At 42.2% G+C, this 20,989-nt stretch overlaps 1 protein-coding gene across 1 annotated transcript; it reads left to right on the plus strand.

Annotated features, from left to right (window-relative positions):
* Nucleotides 1–14,898: 14,898 nt before the first annotated feature.
* On the plus strand, nt 14,899–18,928 carry cldn11a (claudin 11a). Its single transcript, XM_020097868.2, has 3 exons — nt 14,899–15,429; nt 15,619–15,783; nt 17,519–18,928. The coding sequence occupies exons 1-3, from the start codon at nt 15,204–15,206 to the stop codon at nt 17,779–17,781; spliced, it is 654 nt and encodes a 217-aa protein (XP_019953427.2). The 5' UTR covers nt 14,899–15,203; the 3' UTR covers nt 17,782–18,928.
* Nucleotides 18,929–20,989: the final 2,061 nt, after the last annotated feature.

The raw sequence follows: 20,989 nt of genomic DNA on the forward strand, positions 1-20,989 counted from the left end.
ATACATGACCAACACATCACGCTTTGAAGAGATCAATATCATGACTCATTTTTAACTGAGATCTAATTGTGTCCAAATCTAAACATAAGTCAAGGTCAAATGTTAGAGACAAAAAGAAGAAGGAGATATTCCTCATGTCATTAACATGGCTAGGACATGTTGCAGGGGCCATCAACCATTATCAATTTCCAGGCATCCGGCCAGTTGGAAGTAGTTTATGATGTATTTTTACTATCGCGCTCCGAGACAGAATAATGGCCTTCTGAGTGTGTTTATTCCACATAGCAAACAGAGCCATGTATTGATCCGCTGGTGTGAACTCACTCAGTCAGACGGACAGAAAAAAAATACCGATCCCGGCGGATAAAAGTCGCACCTAATGAGAAGCATGGCTCCATCCCGGCAAATCAAAGTTGGGGAATCTTGCTTGACATTGGAAAAAGAATTATTAGTCACCTAAACAGAGTTGAGAAGCCTTTAAGATGAATGTGTGGAGGTGAATAAGTGAACAGGAGAGGGAGTTGAGTGCATTCAGATTCAGTCGCGAGGCTCCCGTCACGCTGAACCCAATGCACAGCTGGAGTTAAAGGGAATCAATAATCCTGCCATGGAAATTCTTACATCAAACAGACTTTCTCTACTGTAAAGAATATAAACTAGATCTGTTTGATATACTTTTTTTGCTGCAATGCAATTAATTCCTGCAGTTCAGATGTTAGAGTCACTTTGAAAGTTGCTAAATGAACCACGGGCATCGGCGTTAAACTCACATCTGACGATACTCATCACACTATAAAGTTGTGTGTCGCTTAACGCCACCTTGTTTTGTGCGATGACACTTGATGTAATTTATGTCCAGTATGTTATCATACTGCGTGCAGCGCGGCTCAGCCAACAGGGGAGCCGGTTCACACCTCGTAACACCTTCGATAATAATCCTTCCAGAATAATGACACTTGAGTCCTAGATGAATTTGCACAGTAAATAATCTGCGGATACAAGGGACGAGATTTACAAGTGCGCCGTAAATAACTTTTACACAAGATCTTATTGTCCTGAAATGCCATAAAAGGAGGAATTCTAAATCATCTAAAAGCCAATATATTTCCTTATGGCCATCGCTGCTTCTCATTCTCCTGCAGTCTCAGCTCCCCATTACATTATCAAGACCTCTCCTCTTCCTCTCCTCTCCTCTCTTCTCCCCTCCCCTCCCCTCCTCTCCTCTCCTCTCTTGCTGGGTGTGAGATAAAGAAGATCGATACAGGGGTGGAGCTAGGGTTGAGACCAGGGGGGCACTGGTCCCATCTCAAATCAGATTGGCACCAAAAGTGCCCCTAGCCTGTCAGTAATTTACTGTGAATGCTGTGTGTCTTTGCTTAAAGCTACAGAGCTAACGGTAAAGTAATGACTTAAATGTGCTGAATTAGGGATTGCACATGTATGTTGGACATATAATTGTGGAAAAATCTGGTTAGCTGCTTGTTAGCATAGATAAAGACTGGAAACAGAGGTTCATATGTAACAGAATTCACTTCTGAGCACCTCTAAAGACTCACAAAACATATTTTATTTGTTTAATCAAGGATGGAGCATAAAAATATCAATTTGGAAATTTACAGGTGGTCCATTTCTTGGCTGGCCCACTAAGTGCTCTGAATAAAACAAGCAAAAGAGCTGAGAATATTTCACAGTCACCTTGATCTCCCTCATGTTGCGTTTTAACTTTCTCATTTGTACAGTTAACATTTTTAAAAAAAGTAAACTTCATTGTGAACAAGTTAAATGGTCACTAATGTTATTACATTTACTAGATACACTAAATCAGATCTTAAGATGACTTTAGAAGGTCACATTAGATTAAAGATTTTTTGCCCTCCCCCACTTGGAAGAAACAGTTACAGCACTTACACCCACATCACTGTGTTCAGGCTGGTAAACACACTGTATGTCTGATTAAAAACAAGTTCTCCCTGACATAATGTCATTGGTGTGGAATCAACACTTCCAACTGTCTCTCAGCCCTTTTCTAACTAACTTCTGTGCACAAGTTTCCCCAGAACTCCCCGAACTAACTGAATTTGGTGTTTCTTCACAAGCAAAAAAAAAAGAGTTTGAGACCAAATAAAAGTTCTACATTAGGCCCGCAGCACAACTTGTGGTTTTAGCAATTTGTTCAGAGTTTTACAGAGACCCCCCTCAGGGTTGGAGGGGGGGGGGGGGATTTGCAATCGTTACCCATTATTATCACAAAAAAAACATGGGCACAGATTTACACATTGGTCCCTACGGTTTTCATGTCATCTTCATTTTCTTGTTCGACATCTAATTTTGATGAGCTGAGAAACATGGAGGAAGATAACAGAGAGAGACTGACATATAATAAAGAATAGTACAGTGGAGAACACAGAAGAAACAATTAGAGTAACTGTAATAACAGTGGAAGTGGGAAACTCAAAGTAAGTAAAACCAAAAGCTGAGTGCAGTAAATAGGGTCATAAACCTCAGCACAGACCACAAGAGCAGTAATACGGAGGAATGCACACACTGGGAGATTTCAGTAAAGGGAAAAAGGCCAGATATTATTTACCTGTAAGTGACCATATGTCAGTGTAGGTGCAGTGTTTATACCATTGGCCCCTGAATGTGGTCTGGGAGGGATTTCTTTAATAGCAAGGGAGAGCTGAGATAAACCAGATCCCTAACCTCTGCGATATATATATATATATATATATATATATATATATATATATATATATATATATATATATATGCTCCACATCAGCACTGCTGACAAAACACTCAATGCTTGTCTATATGCCGGCACATAATGAATATCGTCATGCATACATGCACATAACGTATCGCATTGAAATGCTCGGTTGCACACGTCCACATATGGACCCACATACACACACGGTGGCTACACAGGCTAAGAGGCTGATGACCCTCGGCTAGCTCCTCTTATCAGTCTAAGCTGGTCCGGGCTTAAGGATAAGCAAATCCACTGGAACTGACACTTTGGGTAGATTCATGGGGGAAAAAACACCGTAATGTAGAATTTCTGCCGCCATAAATGATTACCTCTGCTATTTCACCATATATATGGTATAATTGCCTCTTAAATACATAGAGTTAAACTTTTTTTTCCACCTCAGGCTGTGGAGTGGCTGTGCATGCATGGTTCATGATATACAAATACATTGTAAATTGCACCCATTTGGCTATGGAAGGTATTTTTTCCCTCACAATGACACTTTTTATTACAACCAGCTGAAAGGGAAGTAGTCGAGACCCCCTGAGGTTTTAAATCTTGCATTCGTGTATTAGATTTGCCAAAGACAGATCAGTCGGTGGATTGAATCAGAGGAGTAAAAACTGTCCTCGAATTTCTCAGCCCCTTAAATCCCACACGAGCAGAACTCGCCAAAGCATCGCAGTCATTTCAGCATTGGTGAACTCGCAAATCCCTTTTCTTTTGCCTCTCGCAGCTTAGGGCTGCAGAGCGAGCGGCGTTGAGGGGCTACGGCTACGAGTCTTTGAGGTATTCAAACACACACATGCATAGACCGGACCAGTGCAACAGCTCGTGGGGTGGTCGTCTCCCTAGTAGGCCGTTGTGTGTTCAAGTGGGGTTTTGTGTGTCCATCTATCCAGCATGTGCAGCCTCTGTAGATATGTGAACATACTTGCGTGCCTTTGTTTTCATGCGCCCATTTAGTTGTGTATATACATCCACTGGAGTGTGCCGCTGTGCGAGGCTACAGCACCATTTCCTGGAGCCTGGCTCAGCGCTGATAAGGACGTGATCCTCTCAAGACTTAAATACACTGCGAATGGAAGAGACAATTAGAGCTCCGTTGTTTTACAATCAATAAAGTTGCTGCAGCACAGTTAAAACAGAGAGCACTATTGAATTAGTATGATGATAGGTCACTTGTTGTCACTGTGGACACTTAAACTATTTTCTCAATGCCTGGTCTCCAATAATGGCTGGGGGCGTGGCCAACACAAAAAATAATAAAGGCCGGCCCGAAAAATCAAAACTCCAAACTCCTGGATCCACATTAAACGGCTCGACCGATATGAGCAGTGAGAAGATTGAATTCTACTCAATTGTCCGCAACCTTACATATGTCTTGAAATAAATGTTAAGTTACTGAAACATAATTAGTACAATCAAAAAAAAAGTTAAATTAGTGCAATGAACTTAAAATACATATGTAGATTTAGATCATTTTATTTTTTGAAACCATTTTAAAAAAAGTTTAGGGTTTCAGCATACACACAAAAGTTTTCTATGATGTCAGAATAAAAGATGGCATAAATATGTCTCTGTCTGCTGAGGGTGTATCCTGTATCTTCTTCTGGAAGGAAGTTTTTAAATTTCTGACTTTTCAGAATATAGATTATTCATGTTATTCAACTGTTTTCTTTTAACATAAAAACGTTATTGCTGTCAAGAGATTTTTTTTCTCGATGAAATTGTCTCATGGTCAGTATGAGACCTAGAGGCAGGATGTCCCCAACCACGTATATAACTGTAATTGTTCTGTTTCAGTCACTTGGGGTGAATGTGTGTATCCACACGTCGTCCTTCGATCCATATGCTAGACCTGCAGCTATTTCACAATAAAAGCCCTGTTGAGAATAGAAAGGTTTCTCTCCCCTGAATTGCTATAGGGCTTTTAACTTGAAATGCTTACGGTGTGTTGTGTTTGTATTAACAATGTGATGCAATAACTTTAACAAGGCAAACTGGAGCAGCAAAGGGAATAAGAAATAAAGGTTGGCTTCTAATGGCACCTTCCACAGCTGAGGTAAATAAAAGCCCCAGTCACGATTTGAGGAAATACATTATACAAGAGCTTTTTTAACGGGTGTGCCAAGAAACATTTGGGTTGTTTTTAACTTAATATGCCATTCAGTCTATGCAGTTCAAATTAGCAACAGGAGTTTTGATTTATACACTGCTAGCTTTAAAATCCAACATTAATCTCCTGTGTTGGACGCCCCCCCACGGTCTCATTAATTGTCAGCACTGGTGTCGCCGAACGCTTTAATAACAGGGAAGCATCAAGTATCACCTGCTTTCCTGATAAACAACAAGGCTCAATTTGTCACCATAGTTGCACTGTATTAGCCACCAATCCATCTCCCCTTCCTAAAATACCAGACTGCTCCCTCAATTTATTTAGCACCGGTGGGAACCTCCTTCCTCCCTTCCGTCTTTTCCACCACATCCCTCCTCTGCTCTTCTCCACCGCCATCCGTCTCCCCACGATGCCCCGGGCCAAGATCAAACTGTGAATTACAGAAGTCCTTGAGAAACCCTGATTCAGACGATCCACTGTCAGCTCTCTGGCCCTCCCACGTCTCCTCGTGATCCCTGCCCGTCCATCCATTATTCCCGTTTAGACAATTCCCCCTTTGCCCTTTTTCCTCCTCCTCACCGGCCCCTCTATTACCTCCATCAGTTATATCGGTCTGCAGGATGGAGGGAGCAGAAGAAGAAAGAACTAGAGTTAAAACTAAAGCAGAAAAAACCTCATCTGCACACCAGTGATGCCAATTTAAAATTATCCTTTTCTCCACAGGTTTTCTCATGGTTCTGCATCGTTTGTTGAATTAAAAAAAATAACTTAATTTGTTAATCATCATTTTGACATCTAGCCTAAACTTTCAAACACACAAAAACCACTTTACAAATTTAATTTATAAGTATAAATCAGTATTCAATGAGGTGAAAAATTACAGATTTGTGCAATTTCTGCAAGAACAAGTCACATCTGTAAAACGAGGGTGAGCAATTAGGATTACACAGGCTTCAAAAGTATAGATCCACATATCTGACAAGTCTGCTAATTGATAAAGTCATCTGCGGTGATCACAGTGTAAATGCCCACCAGTGTCCGCTGTGTTCGTCTGAGTGCAATATCAGGACTGCATTGCAGGACGCAAAAATGATTAAATACGATCTCTGATGTCTTATCCAAGAACACATCTAGCCTCCACATATAATGGCTTCTGAGCCAACAGTGAAGTGGGTGTGCTGGGTCTGTAAAAGCCATTACAGAGATAAAAAATGAAGAGAGGAAAGAAGGTGGCAGCTGAGTAAAGAGCAGAGGAAAGAAAAAAAAAACCCTGATTAATCAGAACCAATATTCATTTAATTTGTGCCTTGACCCTCTGGATTTTCACTCATCCCTCTTCTCCGCAGTAGTTTGACGGACAAGCCTTGGCAATTGTATAAAGGTGTATTGAAATGTGTCATCTGTCTTTCCTGGTGGACTGATGTAAACCCCACTCCCATATGAGATGCTGTTTGTGTGACAAATGGCCCCGGGGCGTTCCAGCCAGAGCGGATGAGGGGCAGAGGGAGGGATGCGGGCCATTTTAATATTAGAATGATGGAGATGCTGCTCTGGTTTGCCACTGAAGGGCCGGCAGCCAGATTTCTTCTTTGCAGAAATGAATTAAGCTCAATGTCCCCCCCCCCACACACACACACAGGAGACAGGAAGTTTACAGAAGCGAACAGAATAGGAAGAAAACTGGTGCTGCTGTTCCAAGAAGAAATGATTGATGAGATGCGAGATCAGGATTTGCTTTGGCAGAATTACTCGGGCCTGTCCTGAAATTATAGTATCACCGCTCCTTGCTGCATTGTTTGGTATGCGCCTTGAGTCTGGCCTGTTTCACATGAGACTCGCTGACAACTCTGTGTGTGTGTGTGTGTGTGTGTGTGTGTGTGTGTGTGTGTGTGTGTGTCTAATCTCTATTTATCCAGAGACGGTTTGCTCAGCACTTAGGGTCTTTTCGCAGTAGCACTCTGCTCCACACTTACAAATTGTTAAAAAAAATATTTTCATCTAGACGTTCATCGAGAACAAGGGAATAAGCACCTGATAACTGCTTCAGGACATTTTGATAGTAGTGGTAATGGGGAAGAAACAAATGTTCCCGTCTTTTCTTGTGATCTCAAATTCAAACATGTTCCAAATGTGACATTCTGCAATCATTGCAGTCACATCGGGACAGGGCTGCAAGGAGAATGTTTATTGGCTGCAACTGGGTGACAAAGGCAGGCTGATGTTAAAGCGTGTGGCGGAAGAAGTCATTAGGATTAAAGGGGCCAATCAGATGCTAATCATCTGATGTTGGGGGACAAAATGGGGTCTTGTTTGCCGGTTACACAGTTGAAGCAACACAAATAAGACAGGAAGGAGGAGGACATATCATGCACATACTGTAATGTAGGCAGGCAAACACACACACACACACACACACACACAAGCCCAAAAGAGTGCAGGTGTACTAGATGCCCCGTCATGGCTGAGTGACTGGCGGACTGGCAAGGTCACACCGATTTTGGATGAGTACGGCGGGCATCACTGAACCCTGCACTGACAGCGGAAGAGGAGGATGCACATGCACGCTCGCAAGCATACACACAAGCCTGTGGGACACTCTCTCTCTCCCCCCCCCCCCCCCCCCCCCCACACACACACACACACACACACACACACAGTCACTTGTAGGCACAAAGTACAAAACACAGGCACACACAGCAAGAGAGAGAGAGAGAGAGAATGCACAAGGGCAAAGCAGCCTCCATGATTAAATTGGTTTATTTAAGAGGGGGAGAGCGAGGTTGGCAGTCAGGGAGCAAAGGCAGATAGGGGGTAAATACATTTAAATGCATTTGTATGGTTAAGCATATATACTGTATGTATAGGATGCAATGGGGGAAGTTATTGAGAACTGAATAAATTATAGAGGCAGATGAACATACAGTAAAGAAAAGCTTGAGAAAATATTAAGAAAGTAGATTATTAAATAAAATAGGGGGAAATGAATATGAATGCTGTATATAATTTATATACAGGAGTGTGTACTGCAACACTTAATCCCACTGACGTTTACGTAAACATACACAGTCGCTGTCAGAGACAAGCGGTGGGTTAAGACTGGAGCGGTTCCCAACTGCCCTTTTTGACAGGCAGCTAAACCGCATTAGCAGAAACAATGGAGCACTCAATCTCTTCCACCCTCCCCAGAGAGTCCCGGAGAGTGGTGGCGGGTGAGCGGAAGGAGATCCAGCCTAATGTACGGAGGGAGGCTGAGGCTTTGGCGTGACCCTTTTTCCACGCACCTGTCTGTCAGTTGGTAATTGAGGAATAGCAAGGTGCAGGCCGGAGCCCGAGTCAGTGGATAAGTAATGATCTTCTTGGGTCATTGAACCCCGTCCATTACGGTTAATCTAATCTGAGAAATAAATAATGAAATACACCTATACGAGGCAATACCGGAGCGGATCAGCGCTCATGCCAATGTGTCAGCACTAAGAAGTGTTGATCGCTGCCTCCTTTAAAGGCAGCAAAAAGACATCTGATTTCCACAGAGCAGCTGTTTGACCTCAGACTGTCTGTCAGCCTCCTCCTCTGTCTTTAAAGCATTTTAAATAGTTTCTTTCTGCCACCTGGGGCTCGTGGAATAAACTGTAAACACAACATTGATGTGTTGAACTTGTCTGCAAACATCTGCCGATTTACGCACCTGGCAGACATGCTGTTAACATGGTCGAGCATGCATTTGGCTAATGCAAGTGCAACTTACATCCACTTGGTTATGTAGCGTGCCCGGCTTTATCCAAGCTGTTTTTTGTTGCCGAAAACTAATTCTTGCAGAGACAGAAACGGAGACTGATGGGAGCAGTGAGAGTGAAGCAAAGTGCAAAATGGGGACCATAAAACCAGATCAATGAGCTGAAAAATGCTAAAATGCTGAGGGGACCTGCAGAGCGAAAGATAATTCTCTGTGGATGTCATTTGAAGTGATCCGTTGCACATTACACCATCATTTGACCCATTGTTAAAACAGAGATATTAATTAGTGCAGCTTTAAATGGTCTACTTACTTCCTTAAGGAGCTCGGGTCTGTGTGTAGCCTAGCTTAGCATAAATAATTGAGGCAGGGAAAGTCCAAAGTAAATGCTTTCTCATTTGTTTAATGTCCAAATATATACAGTATATCTATGAATTCCGGTAATCTCTGTCTGTCTGTATGTGGGATGCATTACACGAGAACAGTTTTACATTTTGTGTGATTTGGACTCGTGATACGTTCAAAATTAATAAACTTTACCGACCAGCGCTCTGTATTAGGGGCGGTAGGGACCAGTCAACGTAAGTGACATTGTTGTGAGGGACAACAGGTGAATTCACAACATCTGATTCTCCAGCTTCAGAGTCGAGCTTGGCCATATTTTGAATAAACGGGTGAACAGCTCTGTGAAGCAGCAGTGGCGTTCAGGGTTCAGCTCAATCACTGCAGGTCACTTTTACAGTTTCAGAAAGAAAAGCTGGCATGATAGAATGAGAAAAGCTGGCATGATAGAATGGGCACTGCATTCATTTAGATAATTTAAGGTTTTTTCAAAAAGTTTTCAGCTGAAAATATTTCTGGGCGACCAACAGATGGATCTGGTGACTGTGTCTCTTCACAGTCAAGTTGTTACGGTAAAGTTTCCAGGTTTATGATTGTACAACTAAAATGATGCTCACTGAACAAATGATTTTACAGCCAAAGATGCTTCTCTCACCCAATGTTTGAAATCAAACACCAAAATCATTTATTGTTGTTTTTAGATTATCTTCATGTGCGGTTTAAAAAAACGAGATAAACAGCATAAATACTCAGCTTCTTTGCATAAGCAGAGATAATATATAGTATAGTGGTATAATTTTCCATCACGCTGTATAGGAACTTTCTTTTCAGGCTTTCCTGCTCCAAACACCTCCTGACTGTTACCTCATATTTAACAGAAAGACACAAGGTTGACATCAATCTTCTTCTATCGTTCTCCAAGTGAAACAGAAAAGCCGCATTTCCCAAAAAATTGTTGAAACTATCATTTTAAGTAAAGTAATGATTTCTTATGGTCCACATATGGCCCAACTTCAACTCTGTCCGGCACTGCAGAGCCTCTCATCAACATGATATACGAGTCATGACACGTTGCCTCTCTCTATTTCTCTCTCTCTCTGTCTCACTGTCCAACACATTCCCATCTCCTATATTAGATAATGCACAGCCCACCATGTGAAGAGCAATAGATTATTCCATTCATGGTGACAACAGAGGAGAAAGGGGGAAGAGGGGAGGATTATAAAGAGCAGAATGATGAGGGGGGCTAATTCAAGCTGTTTGAAACTGCAGGAGAGAGAGAGAGAGAGAGGAAAAATAGAGGGATGGAGAAAGAAGGGGAAGGAGGGACTTAAGGCTTAATGGAAATAAGTTTATGTGGTAAAGTGCCAACTGTCAGGCAGTTTTAAAATATGTTTATGTATGAGAGTTTCACGAACATGTATTTTGAAAAACAAAATGCGTCTTTTCCTAATCCACCCTCCTCACCCCTGCCACCAGCGTAAATCTTTCCCCAGCACTAATGAACTATTATGACAAATTCGGAGAATATATTTACTGTGTTGACAGAGGCTCCTCTGTCCCACAGGACCTGCATGAGTTATCACCCTCTCCCCCGGCCTCTGTCTCCCTCCCTGTTTCCAGTTGTAACTCTCTTTCTCTCCCACTTAGCCATATGTGGAATGACACATGTATCTCTCATCTTCTCCCACAGAGCGACGGGGCCGTGTGCCGCCGCCACGTTCTGTGTGGTGTGTAGTTAGCAGAGTCTGTGGTGTGATGTATTGAGCGTAATGGCCAATAGAGTTTGTCGAGATTAATTGTTACTAATGGCTAACACAGTTAGCGGTGAGTGATGGCTGCTACGCCGCAGACACAAATCAAGTCGCGACTCTGCTCCCACTGCAGCAACTCGCTCCGTCTGCTCTGTCACCTACAGTCTGAAACAAAAGAGCTGTGTGGAGCCATAAAGCAGCTCGTCGGACACTAGCTACCCTGACCGGAGGGTTTTGGTCTGAACTGTGAAATCCACAAATTGACAACTGATATGATGCAGAATGACTCCTTACACTCAAGCAGCGTTAACTGTTGGGTATGAGCTCTGTTTTCTGTTTCAAAGCGCTTCAATGCAAGATTCACTCTTGGGCTCCACTGCTAGCTGACGGAGAATGAAGCAGCAACCTCAGGAGCCAAAGAATCAAGTTGACCGACAAGGTTTTTGGCATCTGGCGGGACACAATTGCACATTTGTTGCATTCAGCTGACAGTAGCACAGCTGCATACAAGCTAACACAGCAAGCAAACAGCTGACACAGTTATCGATATCCGAGCATGATGTGTATCAAATCACATCTTGTTCGGCTAACTTGCTAAACCTCTATTGAAATTGATTTTCCTGTTTTCTAGGGAGACGACAACTTCAATTACACCTTCTATGTAAAGTGCCTTGAGATAATGTATATTAAGTTTTGGCGATATACAAATAAAATTGAATTACACAGCCAAGCAAGCAGCACAGCACAATATGAAGCAAACGTGCAAATTATTTATTTGTCCAATAACAACAGCACATCCATCCTGCATCCTTTGGCCTCTTTTAGCAATCGGCAACAAAATATACTCTGAAGGTCACTAATGTTCTGTTTCTTATTAGCTAGCTGCTAACTTTGACTCTTGTTTTTGGAATGTGGTGTATGCAGTAAAGTGGGTCGTTACGAGCTACGTAGTACAGTTCCAGGCATGTAGATGCCATTCTCCCTAATATTAGTTTGTGTCCAATCAAAATGATTTTGAAGCTGTTAATTAAAAAATACCTAATGTTACTTTAAAGTAATGAACTGTGAGCAGGAACAATAATGCAGGGTACGTTTCCTCCACAAGGTCCTGAGAGAGAAAAATCAAGCAGAAAGTGCATCATATTTGCCAAACAGGTGGCAACATGACAGGAAGTGGTGTGAACGATGGATATGCATATTGCAATAGAGGAGAAGATTTAAGTGTAATCCATCTTAATCGTTTCTATGCAAAATTCCAACAAGAGATGCAAGTTAACAGCAGGCATGGAGCCGCGGATATAAAACAATTTCCCAACAGTTTAACTAAGAATCATAACTTAAATATGGTGGAAGCCCGGAGCTTAAATACATTTGTAAGAAAATGGTTTTTGTGACAATGCCCCACATTGAAACCTGGATATGTCAAAAAGTAAAACTAAAATCAAGCCTCTACTGAACTTCAGCACGCTTCACAGAGCGGAGTGTGAATTATTTGCCGTTAAACAACCACCAGACCCACAAAAGCCCGACTGAGACACGTCTGTGGAAGGGAAAGAATCAAAAGCGACAAGTTGAATTGATTTTTCTGTTTCAAATTATGAGAAACACTAATCCAGAGGGCATGTTAGCAAATAGCAACTGCTGGTGCACATAGACAAACTGAGAAACCAGCTATTTATTTTTTGCGAACCAGAAGATGTTATGTGTATTTCAGAATTAAATGAACACTGTATTTTTTCATTAACAGCCAAGTCGTGTGGCATTTTGACAGAAACCTCATTCGTGCAGTGTATCATAAACTGATCCTCCTCTCCTCAGCTTCAGCCTCCCGTTAATCAAAGAATGTGACCTGACAGATGTTTGAAAAAGTACCCATCGTTCCCCCAGGCCAGGATGACTCATCTGGCGTATGCCTGCCAGTCCATCACTACTCCTTCATCCTCCAATCACTCTGTCGTTGCTCCTCTTCATCTCCTGCCCCTACCTCTGGACTGGACCACTTGTCTTGCTTTGCAGAGAAGAAGAGTGTGTCACTGCTGCTCATCTCTTTCAACCGGCCGACTGACGGCTCTGACAGCATGAAGGATGGGAGAGTCATCGCTCTGCTTCATGTCTCACTCCTGATCCGCTTTGTGTTCCGATACCCCATCCATGTACCCACAGTCTACATGCACCTCCACCCCCTCGTTCCCTCTCCAGGGGGCCTAAAGACGCGCCACCTAACTTCATTAGCATGATATCTCAATTCCCTTGGCGACTTACTCCTCCGGTATTAGGCGAACTGCTCTGAGAATCATGGTGGGATATGCCCCGCTCACTTTCACCCTATGCACTCTCACTTAGTTTCGCTCTCACTCTATCTATCCATCTATCTATCCATCTATCCATGGAGAGGTATATGAATGAGGTGCAGAGCGATGCTGGGAGAGATGAAGTGTAACAGTGTTTACATGGCTGACTGGTTCAAACCACTTACCCCAATGATCTATAATGAGTTTGCATCTTACCACTTTTACCCTCGATGTGACACCATGCAAACACACACACACACACACACACACACACACACACACACACACACACACACACACACACACACACACGCTCCATCAAATTCATGATGACTGTTTTCAATATGTTATTTTCCACTTTGTTGACACATGATGCATGTATGGATTTAACTTTGACCCAGGCCCAATAGTAAACAGTTAATTGCTGTTTGTCCTGTTCAGAGTGTCAGGGACTTGATGTTTGTTAGATAACTCAGATAAGTCACTGCAGCTCTACATCTGAGCAATGGACTTCAATAAAACTCACCCACTCTCAAAAAGTACTTTCTTTTTAAGTGTAAAGCCTGAACATTGATTTAGAACAAATTGTTTTCCTTTTGATCACATAAGATCAAATCTGATTCTAATCAGAATTTGACACAGTGTAGCTGCAGTTTTAAATCTGACCAGACAACTTACAAGAGCAGGAGGAAGTGGGCCAAACACTCCATTAGACACAGTGACCTTGTGCAGCTCTCTGAAGCATCTCAATGTGTCTCGGTCTCTTCCTCCGTCTCCCTCATTGAAAATAAAGATTGCCAAGCAGCTGCCATGTCACCGGACGGATGTGAGTGATGGAGGGTCTCACACGACTCCTTCCACCGTGGACAGGAGGAAAGAAACACTATGTCCTACAACACTTGAATGTCAACTGTGGACCACTGCTGTGTTATATCCCCCTCTGTTGGTGATCGTTAGTACACAGACCTCCACTGTCTCCTACATGTAACAGCTGCTCTCAGGCAACTTCAATGCAAATATGGCAGAGCAACTTTTCCTGTGAAAGTGCAGCTACTGCACAGGAGTTCTATGCTGTTGAATTAGAGCTGAAACAATCGGAGAGTAGAATAAACAGAAACAGGATTGTGGTGCTAATTAAAGGTCAATTATAGTTGTGCACTGTGGCTGATTCATTGCACCAGCAGTGAGTACGTGCAAAATATCACAGGCTTGTATATTTGTGTGTGTGTGTGTGTATGTGTGTGTTTTTGGGTGTGTGTGTGTGAGTGGATTAATATTGTATTGCAATTACAAACTAGTTTCTTTTATCGTGAATTTTGATTTTCTCTTTTAACATCAATCTCATAATCATAATCAAGAACCCATATCAATTAACAACCTGAGAGCTGATGCATTTGCGCTCCACTGTTTTTTTCAAACCGTGTCCTTCGCCCTCAGATTCTGCAGATTCACATGCAGCATCTGTTCATAGAGTTTATTTATTGGGTAATGGGCAGCACAGAGTGGTTTCTCACTACATCTACACTTCTGTCAATTGCATTGGAAGAACATCAATAATAATTAGTAATAATTCAACAATTAATTTGTAATAAAGAACATCAAAGCCAATCTGCAGAATGAGTGATTAGTCTACATTTTATTGACAATATTACAATTTGAGTCAATAAAAAATCAAATGTATTACTCTGAACCGAAATTATCCATAAAATAGGTATTTTACAGGAAGGAAATCCCGTGTTCACTGCACTTTCTACTGACTTCAGTGACCAGTAGATGGCAGCAGATTCCATATTACAGTTTCTATTATACCCACTTCAGCCTGCACAGGCGTCACCGACTCATCTGATGCATTAGTGCTTCAATCCAACTTTTGGGAAAACAAATGAGGGATTTCTTTTTTCTTTTTTTTCGTCCACACACGCAAAGTCTCTGATTGGCTGTCAGTTTTTTTCCCCCTTGCTAAACCTCCCTCTATAAAAACCTATGATGGTATGAAAGCTTCAGTCTTTGTGCGCAGCAGAGCAAAAATTGATGGAATTACTGATTTGCAAGAGGAAAAGTCAACTTTGAAAGCTGGATGAACTTGTGGACTATCACTTCTAACATCAGAGTTAAGGCTGTTATTTCACGTTTGGGTTAAATTTCTCAGTTTATCATCTTTCTAACGGTTTCTGAACTCGGGAGCAAGTGATCTTTACGCCCAGATTGCGCCATGGCGAACTCGTGTCTCCAACTGAGCGGCTTCCTCATCAGCTGCCTCGGCTGGCTCGGCATCATCATCGCGACGGCCACCAACGAATGGGTGAACTTGTGTAAATACGGTTTGAACACCTGCAAGAAGATGGATGAGCTGGGAGTCAAGGGACCCTGGGCGGAGTGCGTCATCTCCACAGGACTGTACCACTGCGTGTCCCTGACGCAGATCCTGGAACTGCCAGGTAGAAGTTCTTCTGTGCACATACTTGTTTTATACAGCGTTTGATTTCTCACTTGATGTTATTCAATCTGATATCCCAGCTCCTGTTCATACTTATTTAACTTAGGTTGTAACTTCAGGAGTGAAGTTTTTCATGTATTTCTTTATTGTGGTATTGCATATGTTTCATACAGTCTATGTGTTTCCACAGCCTACATCCAGACCGCACGCGCCCTGATGGTCACAGGTTCAATCCTGGGTCTCCCAGCTGTGGGGATGCTCCTCATGTCCATGCCCTGCATCAACCTTGGCAACGAGCCGCAGAGCTCCAAGAACAGACGCACCATCCTGGGAGGAGTCCTCATACTCATAGTCGGTAAGAAGCTTCACATATAGGGCAACTCAACCCATTCGGACAAAGCTTGAAGGCCATGGCCAAAAAAATGTCAATTAGAGCCGAACTCACATGTACTCACCAAGATCCCCTCTGACCCCCCTGATGCTGACCTTTTTTAACCCCACCTCAAATGCTAACAGAGAGCAGAGGATGTTGGATATGACTGTCTTCCTCCCTGGGGTGCGCACATATGCACACACTTACATACACACACACACACACTTATATGTTCCTGTTCCATTGACCCCCCCCCCCCCCCCCCCCCTAGATCCCACCACATTCCTCTCCTCCACCTACTTTCATCCACACCCTGCTTTTGTCCTGCACCACATGGAAACTCGCCCACTGAACTGTCCACTTTTACTTTGCTTAAAAACATTGAGTTCTGCAGCATTTTTTCCAGCGCGTGTCCCTCAAATGAAACTTCCACTCCCCATTTTTGTCACAGCAAAACTATTTCCAACTTCCAAAGCAGCCTATATCCCCCAAACTCAAATGTCACCATATATACAAATTAGCTAAAGCTCTTAAAAGATTTTGTCCCGAGGAACACTTTATGTTTGTTTACGCAATTGCACAGCAGAATTAAAATCCACTTGTCCTCCTGCCCTTCACTGCCTCTGCGCCGGCAGCAAAAAGGATGCCAGCGACAATTAGTCTGAGTTCAACTTTAATTATGTTTGTTTACAGGCTCCTCTGAAGGATCCATTGGGAAGCTTTCGATTCACTTTTTTCCCCATTATAGTGCAGTATTAAAAATGTGTTCGCTGTAAATTGACTTGATGCTGTTGTCCTGCGTTGTCCTCTGAGGCCCACTGGCAGAAGTCCAACGTGTACTACAGGAGATGTGTCCCTGTCAGGGGAGGTCAATATTTGTACAGGTCTTGAAAGAGGCTAAGCACTTCCTCTGTAGTTCAAAGCAAAGTTTTAATAACACCATTAAGTCTCACTGCTCACAAATATTATTCTACACATTCTTTCTTTCAGTCCGTCGTTCTCTGGAGTCCTGCAGTGAAGATTATAAAAATATAATCAAACTCTTAACAGCTTGATTTTTTGAAATGCTTCCCTCTATTCTTGCTCTAACTTTTGAAGACATTGTCAAATCGCTCTTATCTTATCTTCAGTACAGTCACTCTGAGGTCAGACAGTTTGTGAAGTTCTGATATAAGATGCCTGACAGCTCACATTTTATCTGAATGGAAACTCAGTGGATGGAGTTTAAACATGGGCGTTAACTACTGCTTGGAGTTAACAGAATGAGGCCACAGTTTAGTTCATTTCCAATATATATCCGTACTTTTTAATTCCATCACATATTATAATAATAATAAAATTGTGCTTTTAGCTGCCCAATGTTTGCCTCCTAAGTTTCACGATTACATTTTACAATCTGAATTCTGCCTCGTTGCCCCCCCCACAGTATGTTGCCACATGGATATGTGCACAAGAAACGTCTCTTTGCACTATTTTGCATCCTGTGTGTCATTGTATAACATAACCGTGCATGCAAGCAATATGAATGTGTGTATCTATTCTATTCAGCGGTACCATTTCAAATCTCATCATACTGTAGTTTGTGTTTGTTCATGCACACGTAGCAAGATTAAACTTATAGGTTGCTTTAATCGTCACCATTTTGCATCCCGATTTGAAAGTTGTTTGTATTTAAATGGCACCACTTTTAACAGCCTCTCTGTCTCTGTCTCCTCAGCGTTGTGCGGTATGGTTTCCACGGTCTGGTTTCCCATCGGTGCTCACCAGGAGCAAGGCCTCATGTCGTTTGGCTTCTCCCTCTACACCGGCTGGGTGGGCACTATTTTCTCCCTGACGGGCGGCTCCATCCTCACCTGCTGCTCATCGGACTCCTCCTCCCGCTCCTACCAGGACAACAACCGCTTCTACTACTCCAAACAGGGAGGAGGCAACCAGCCAGCCGCCCCCTCCACCAATCACGCCAAGAGTGCCCACGTCTGAGCCGGGAGAGATTCAGGATCTCTCGTGGAAGTGTAGGGGGACTGTAACTATAGTCTGTATATAGAGACCTATACATAAGAGCAAACACACACATATTCACATTCAGCACAGTACGTATTAGATGCAAACCTGTACTGTAGGAGGAGGCTCATTCACACACTCACTCCTGTTGGTTTAAAGTAGAAGGGAAACAAACACGTACAGAAAAGAGACATTCACACATCCAAACACACAAAGACTGCTTTTGTTGGAGCTCTTTTTCCATCAAAGGATTGTTTTTGCATCTCAGAGCTCGTCTTCCTCCGGCCTTGTCCTGAGTGCGGACTCAAACCATCAAGTTTATAATCACCTGAGGTCTCGTGGACTCAAATATTGATCTTCTATATTAGTTCTATTTTTCTATTATGCATCTATTGAGAAGAAATCTCATGAGCGGCTTTGTTGATAATCACATTTTCAAATCATGATCTGTTGTTTTGAAAAGAGCAGGGTATGACAGTGTTAACATTGTTTATCTTCCTCTTTTTATGTCTATTGAACAACTCTCCGGTGCATTTTGCTTCTTGAGTGATGAAAAGAAGGGTGGCACTGTTTTTTTTATCTATCTTCTTAAGGACAACAAGTTAAATGATGAGAACTTAAAATCCCAGGAGAGCTTTAGCTTTACATTTTCACAGTCTGCATCAGAGCCGTAATATGTGCACTGACCAGGCAAAAACAACTTAGAAAAGAAAACGTTCATGTTTTGTCCAGATCTGCCATTTTACAGTGTTTCCTTATCTAAAATCACCTTACACATTCATCTTTGACTAACTTACTTAATCATTTTAGATGTGGACAACAACCGAGAGACAAAACAGCAGCTTATCCTGTAACTAATTCCATAAAATTGTTCTTTGAAAAGGTATTTACCACTAGTATGCGTTTAAGAATCAGTATTATGTAGATTAGCTTCTCTTGAAGGAACGCGATGACTTGAATGTTCAGTTTCTCAAACGTGCTCTGATCTGCACAGATGGAACCTTGTATTCCAAACTGGATATTTCCACCTCAGACACACGTGGAAGCAGTGTTAGCTGGTTATTTATTGTTTCATTGATGAGCTATTGTTTGATTTTATACAATAAAAAAGATACAATTATCAAAACCGCCTTTGTCTGTAATCTTTCACCGTGAGAAGATACGATTTTTCCCACGTCACACACCAGTAGAAACGCAGCAGACAGGAGGGGGTGTGTGTGTTTGTGTGTGTGTGTGTGTGTGTGTGTGTGTGTGTGTGTGTGTGTGTGTGTGTGTGTATGTGTGTGTGTGTGTGTTTGTGTGTGTGTGTGATTTACGGGAACAACTTTGTTATGCTTTTTAATGCAGATTGGAAAATGCACGATTAGCAACTGTGCGTGTTGTGTTAATGTTTGTGTTAAACTAAGCCGAGAACAAGGAGAAATTGTCGCTACTGTGTCATATCTGTTATGTGACTCATTGACCTTGAGTTAGGTCATCACAGAAGAGTGTGTGTCCTTATGAGTCTGTAGAGGCCAAACACACACACACACACACACGCACGCACAGCGTGCACTGGAGAAAGATAAATTGGTCCAGTGTGGTGCTTCCCTGCTCAGATCAAGGTCACTGAGGCATGTCTCAGATATTACATGATACTTTGGAAACATTATGTGTCTCATTGTCCTCGGCTTATCTTCACAACACACAGAATCAGACACACATCATTCTGTCGGTTTACACTGTGTCTCTGAATTTCCTGGCACGTCTGTGTGCAGGTGTGTGTGTGTGTGTGAAATCATGTCATTGTGTGCATTCCCTGTAATGTGATGCTGCTCCAGGCGTAGAGCCATCCAGTCCACAGGAGACCAGTGGGAGGGTCGTGGGCAGCCAAGCTGTCCTGTATTGCTGAAACATAACTTGTAGTGTTATGATGTGATTTGCTAAACTGTTGCTGTGAATCAACGACAACAAAAAAGTTGTTTACGAAGTTTAAAATCAGTTTTTCTTTTATAGCTGCTTTGTTACTACGTGATATTCAATCTATTCCAGCAATTCTTTTCTGATTAAGTATTTGATTTTCTTTTCTTGGGTATCCACGGTCCATCAACCTGTCTGTTTCTACTTCTGCCCAGAATACCACTCAGCAACACTTGGAGAACTTCCATGAATTTTTTTCCCCTGTGTGTGTGTGTGTGCGCGCGCATGTGTGTGTGTGTGTGTGTGAAGCTAGACAGAGTAAAAATCAAAGCAATACTTTTTGAGCAGTGAGTCTCTCAGTGAGGAGGGAGTGAAAGTTAAGTCCTCCTATCAAAACACAGTAGTGCTCTGGTTTATTGTAGCTCCAGGCTGCTGGAGGTTTTATGGGGGGGGGGGGGGGGATTTCTGCCTCTTAAATGATGGATTTTTCTCACAGTTCCAGAAAGACACAAGCAGTTGCTCAAGAACGGTTGTTTTTATCGGTTAGATATGTTTTGAATTTACATTTAGCACAATTGAAAAGTTACAGATGCGAAACATTTGAGTCATTGAAATGGGACGTGCATTTTTCTGCTCTTCAGCCAAGAGAAGATAAATACCGCTCCCACGGGCAGTAAGAATGAAGATAGTTAGCTTAGCTTAACATGCACACTGGCATGTCTGTCACTATCCTGACTCACTACCACCTGCTACCTACTCTAACAAACACCTGTAAATCTCACTGTAAAACTGAACCTATTCAATTTTGGTGCAGATCAACATCAGGGTGTGGATCCATGAAGAGAGATTTGTCCCAGGGACTAATTCATGAATCTTAATTCAAAGAGCCATATTTAGAGGACTGACGTCTATGAGTGGGCTGAATTTGGTGCAGCTTGATGGAATTTAAGGGGACTGTTGGGCCTTGGTTGGTATATGCACGCTACTGAGAGCCATTCTAGCTCAAAATGAATAAATAATAAATGATAGTATTGAGCGATCGGGTTATGTGCGTATTCATCTTGTGTGTAAATAAATGAGGAAGCCTTTTTTTTGGTATTTGCAATAAATAACTTTCATTGTTGCATGGAAACAATATCAACAACTCAGCAAAAACAGTGCACTCAGGAGCAAAGTAACCACACGTATGGAAGAAACCATTAAAAAAACCAAAACATAAAAAACTACGTTATACAACTTTGTGCCAAAATATATAGAAGAGAAAACAAATATCTATAGTTGTATATAG

The sequence above is a fragment of the Paralichthys olivaceus genome, chromosome 12, assembly GCF_024713975.1.
Source record: "Paralichthys olivaceus isolate ysfri-2021 chromosome 12, ASM2471397v2, whole genome shotgun sequence".
Classification (NCBI taxonomy): domain Eukaryota; kingdom Metazoa; phylum Chordata; class Actinopteri; order Pleuronectiformes; family Paralichthyidae; genus Paralichthys; species Paralichthys olivaceus.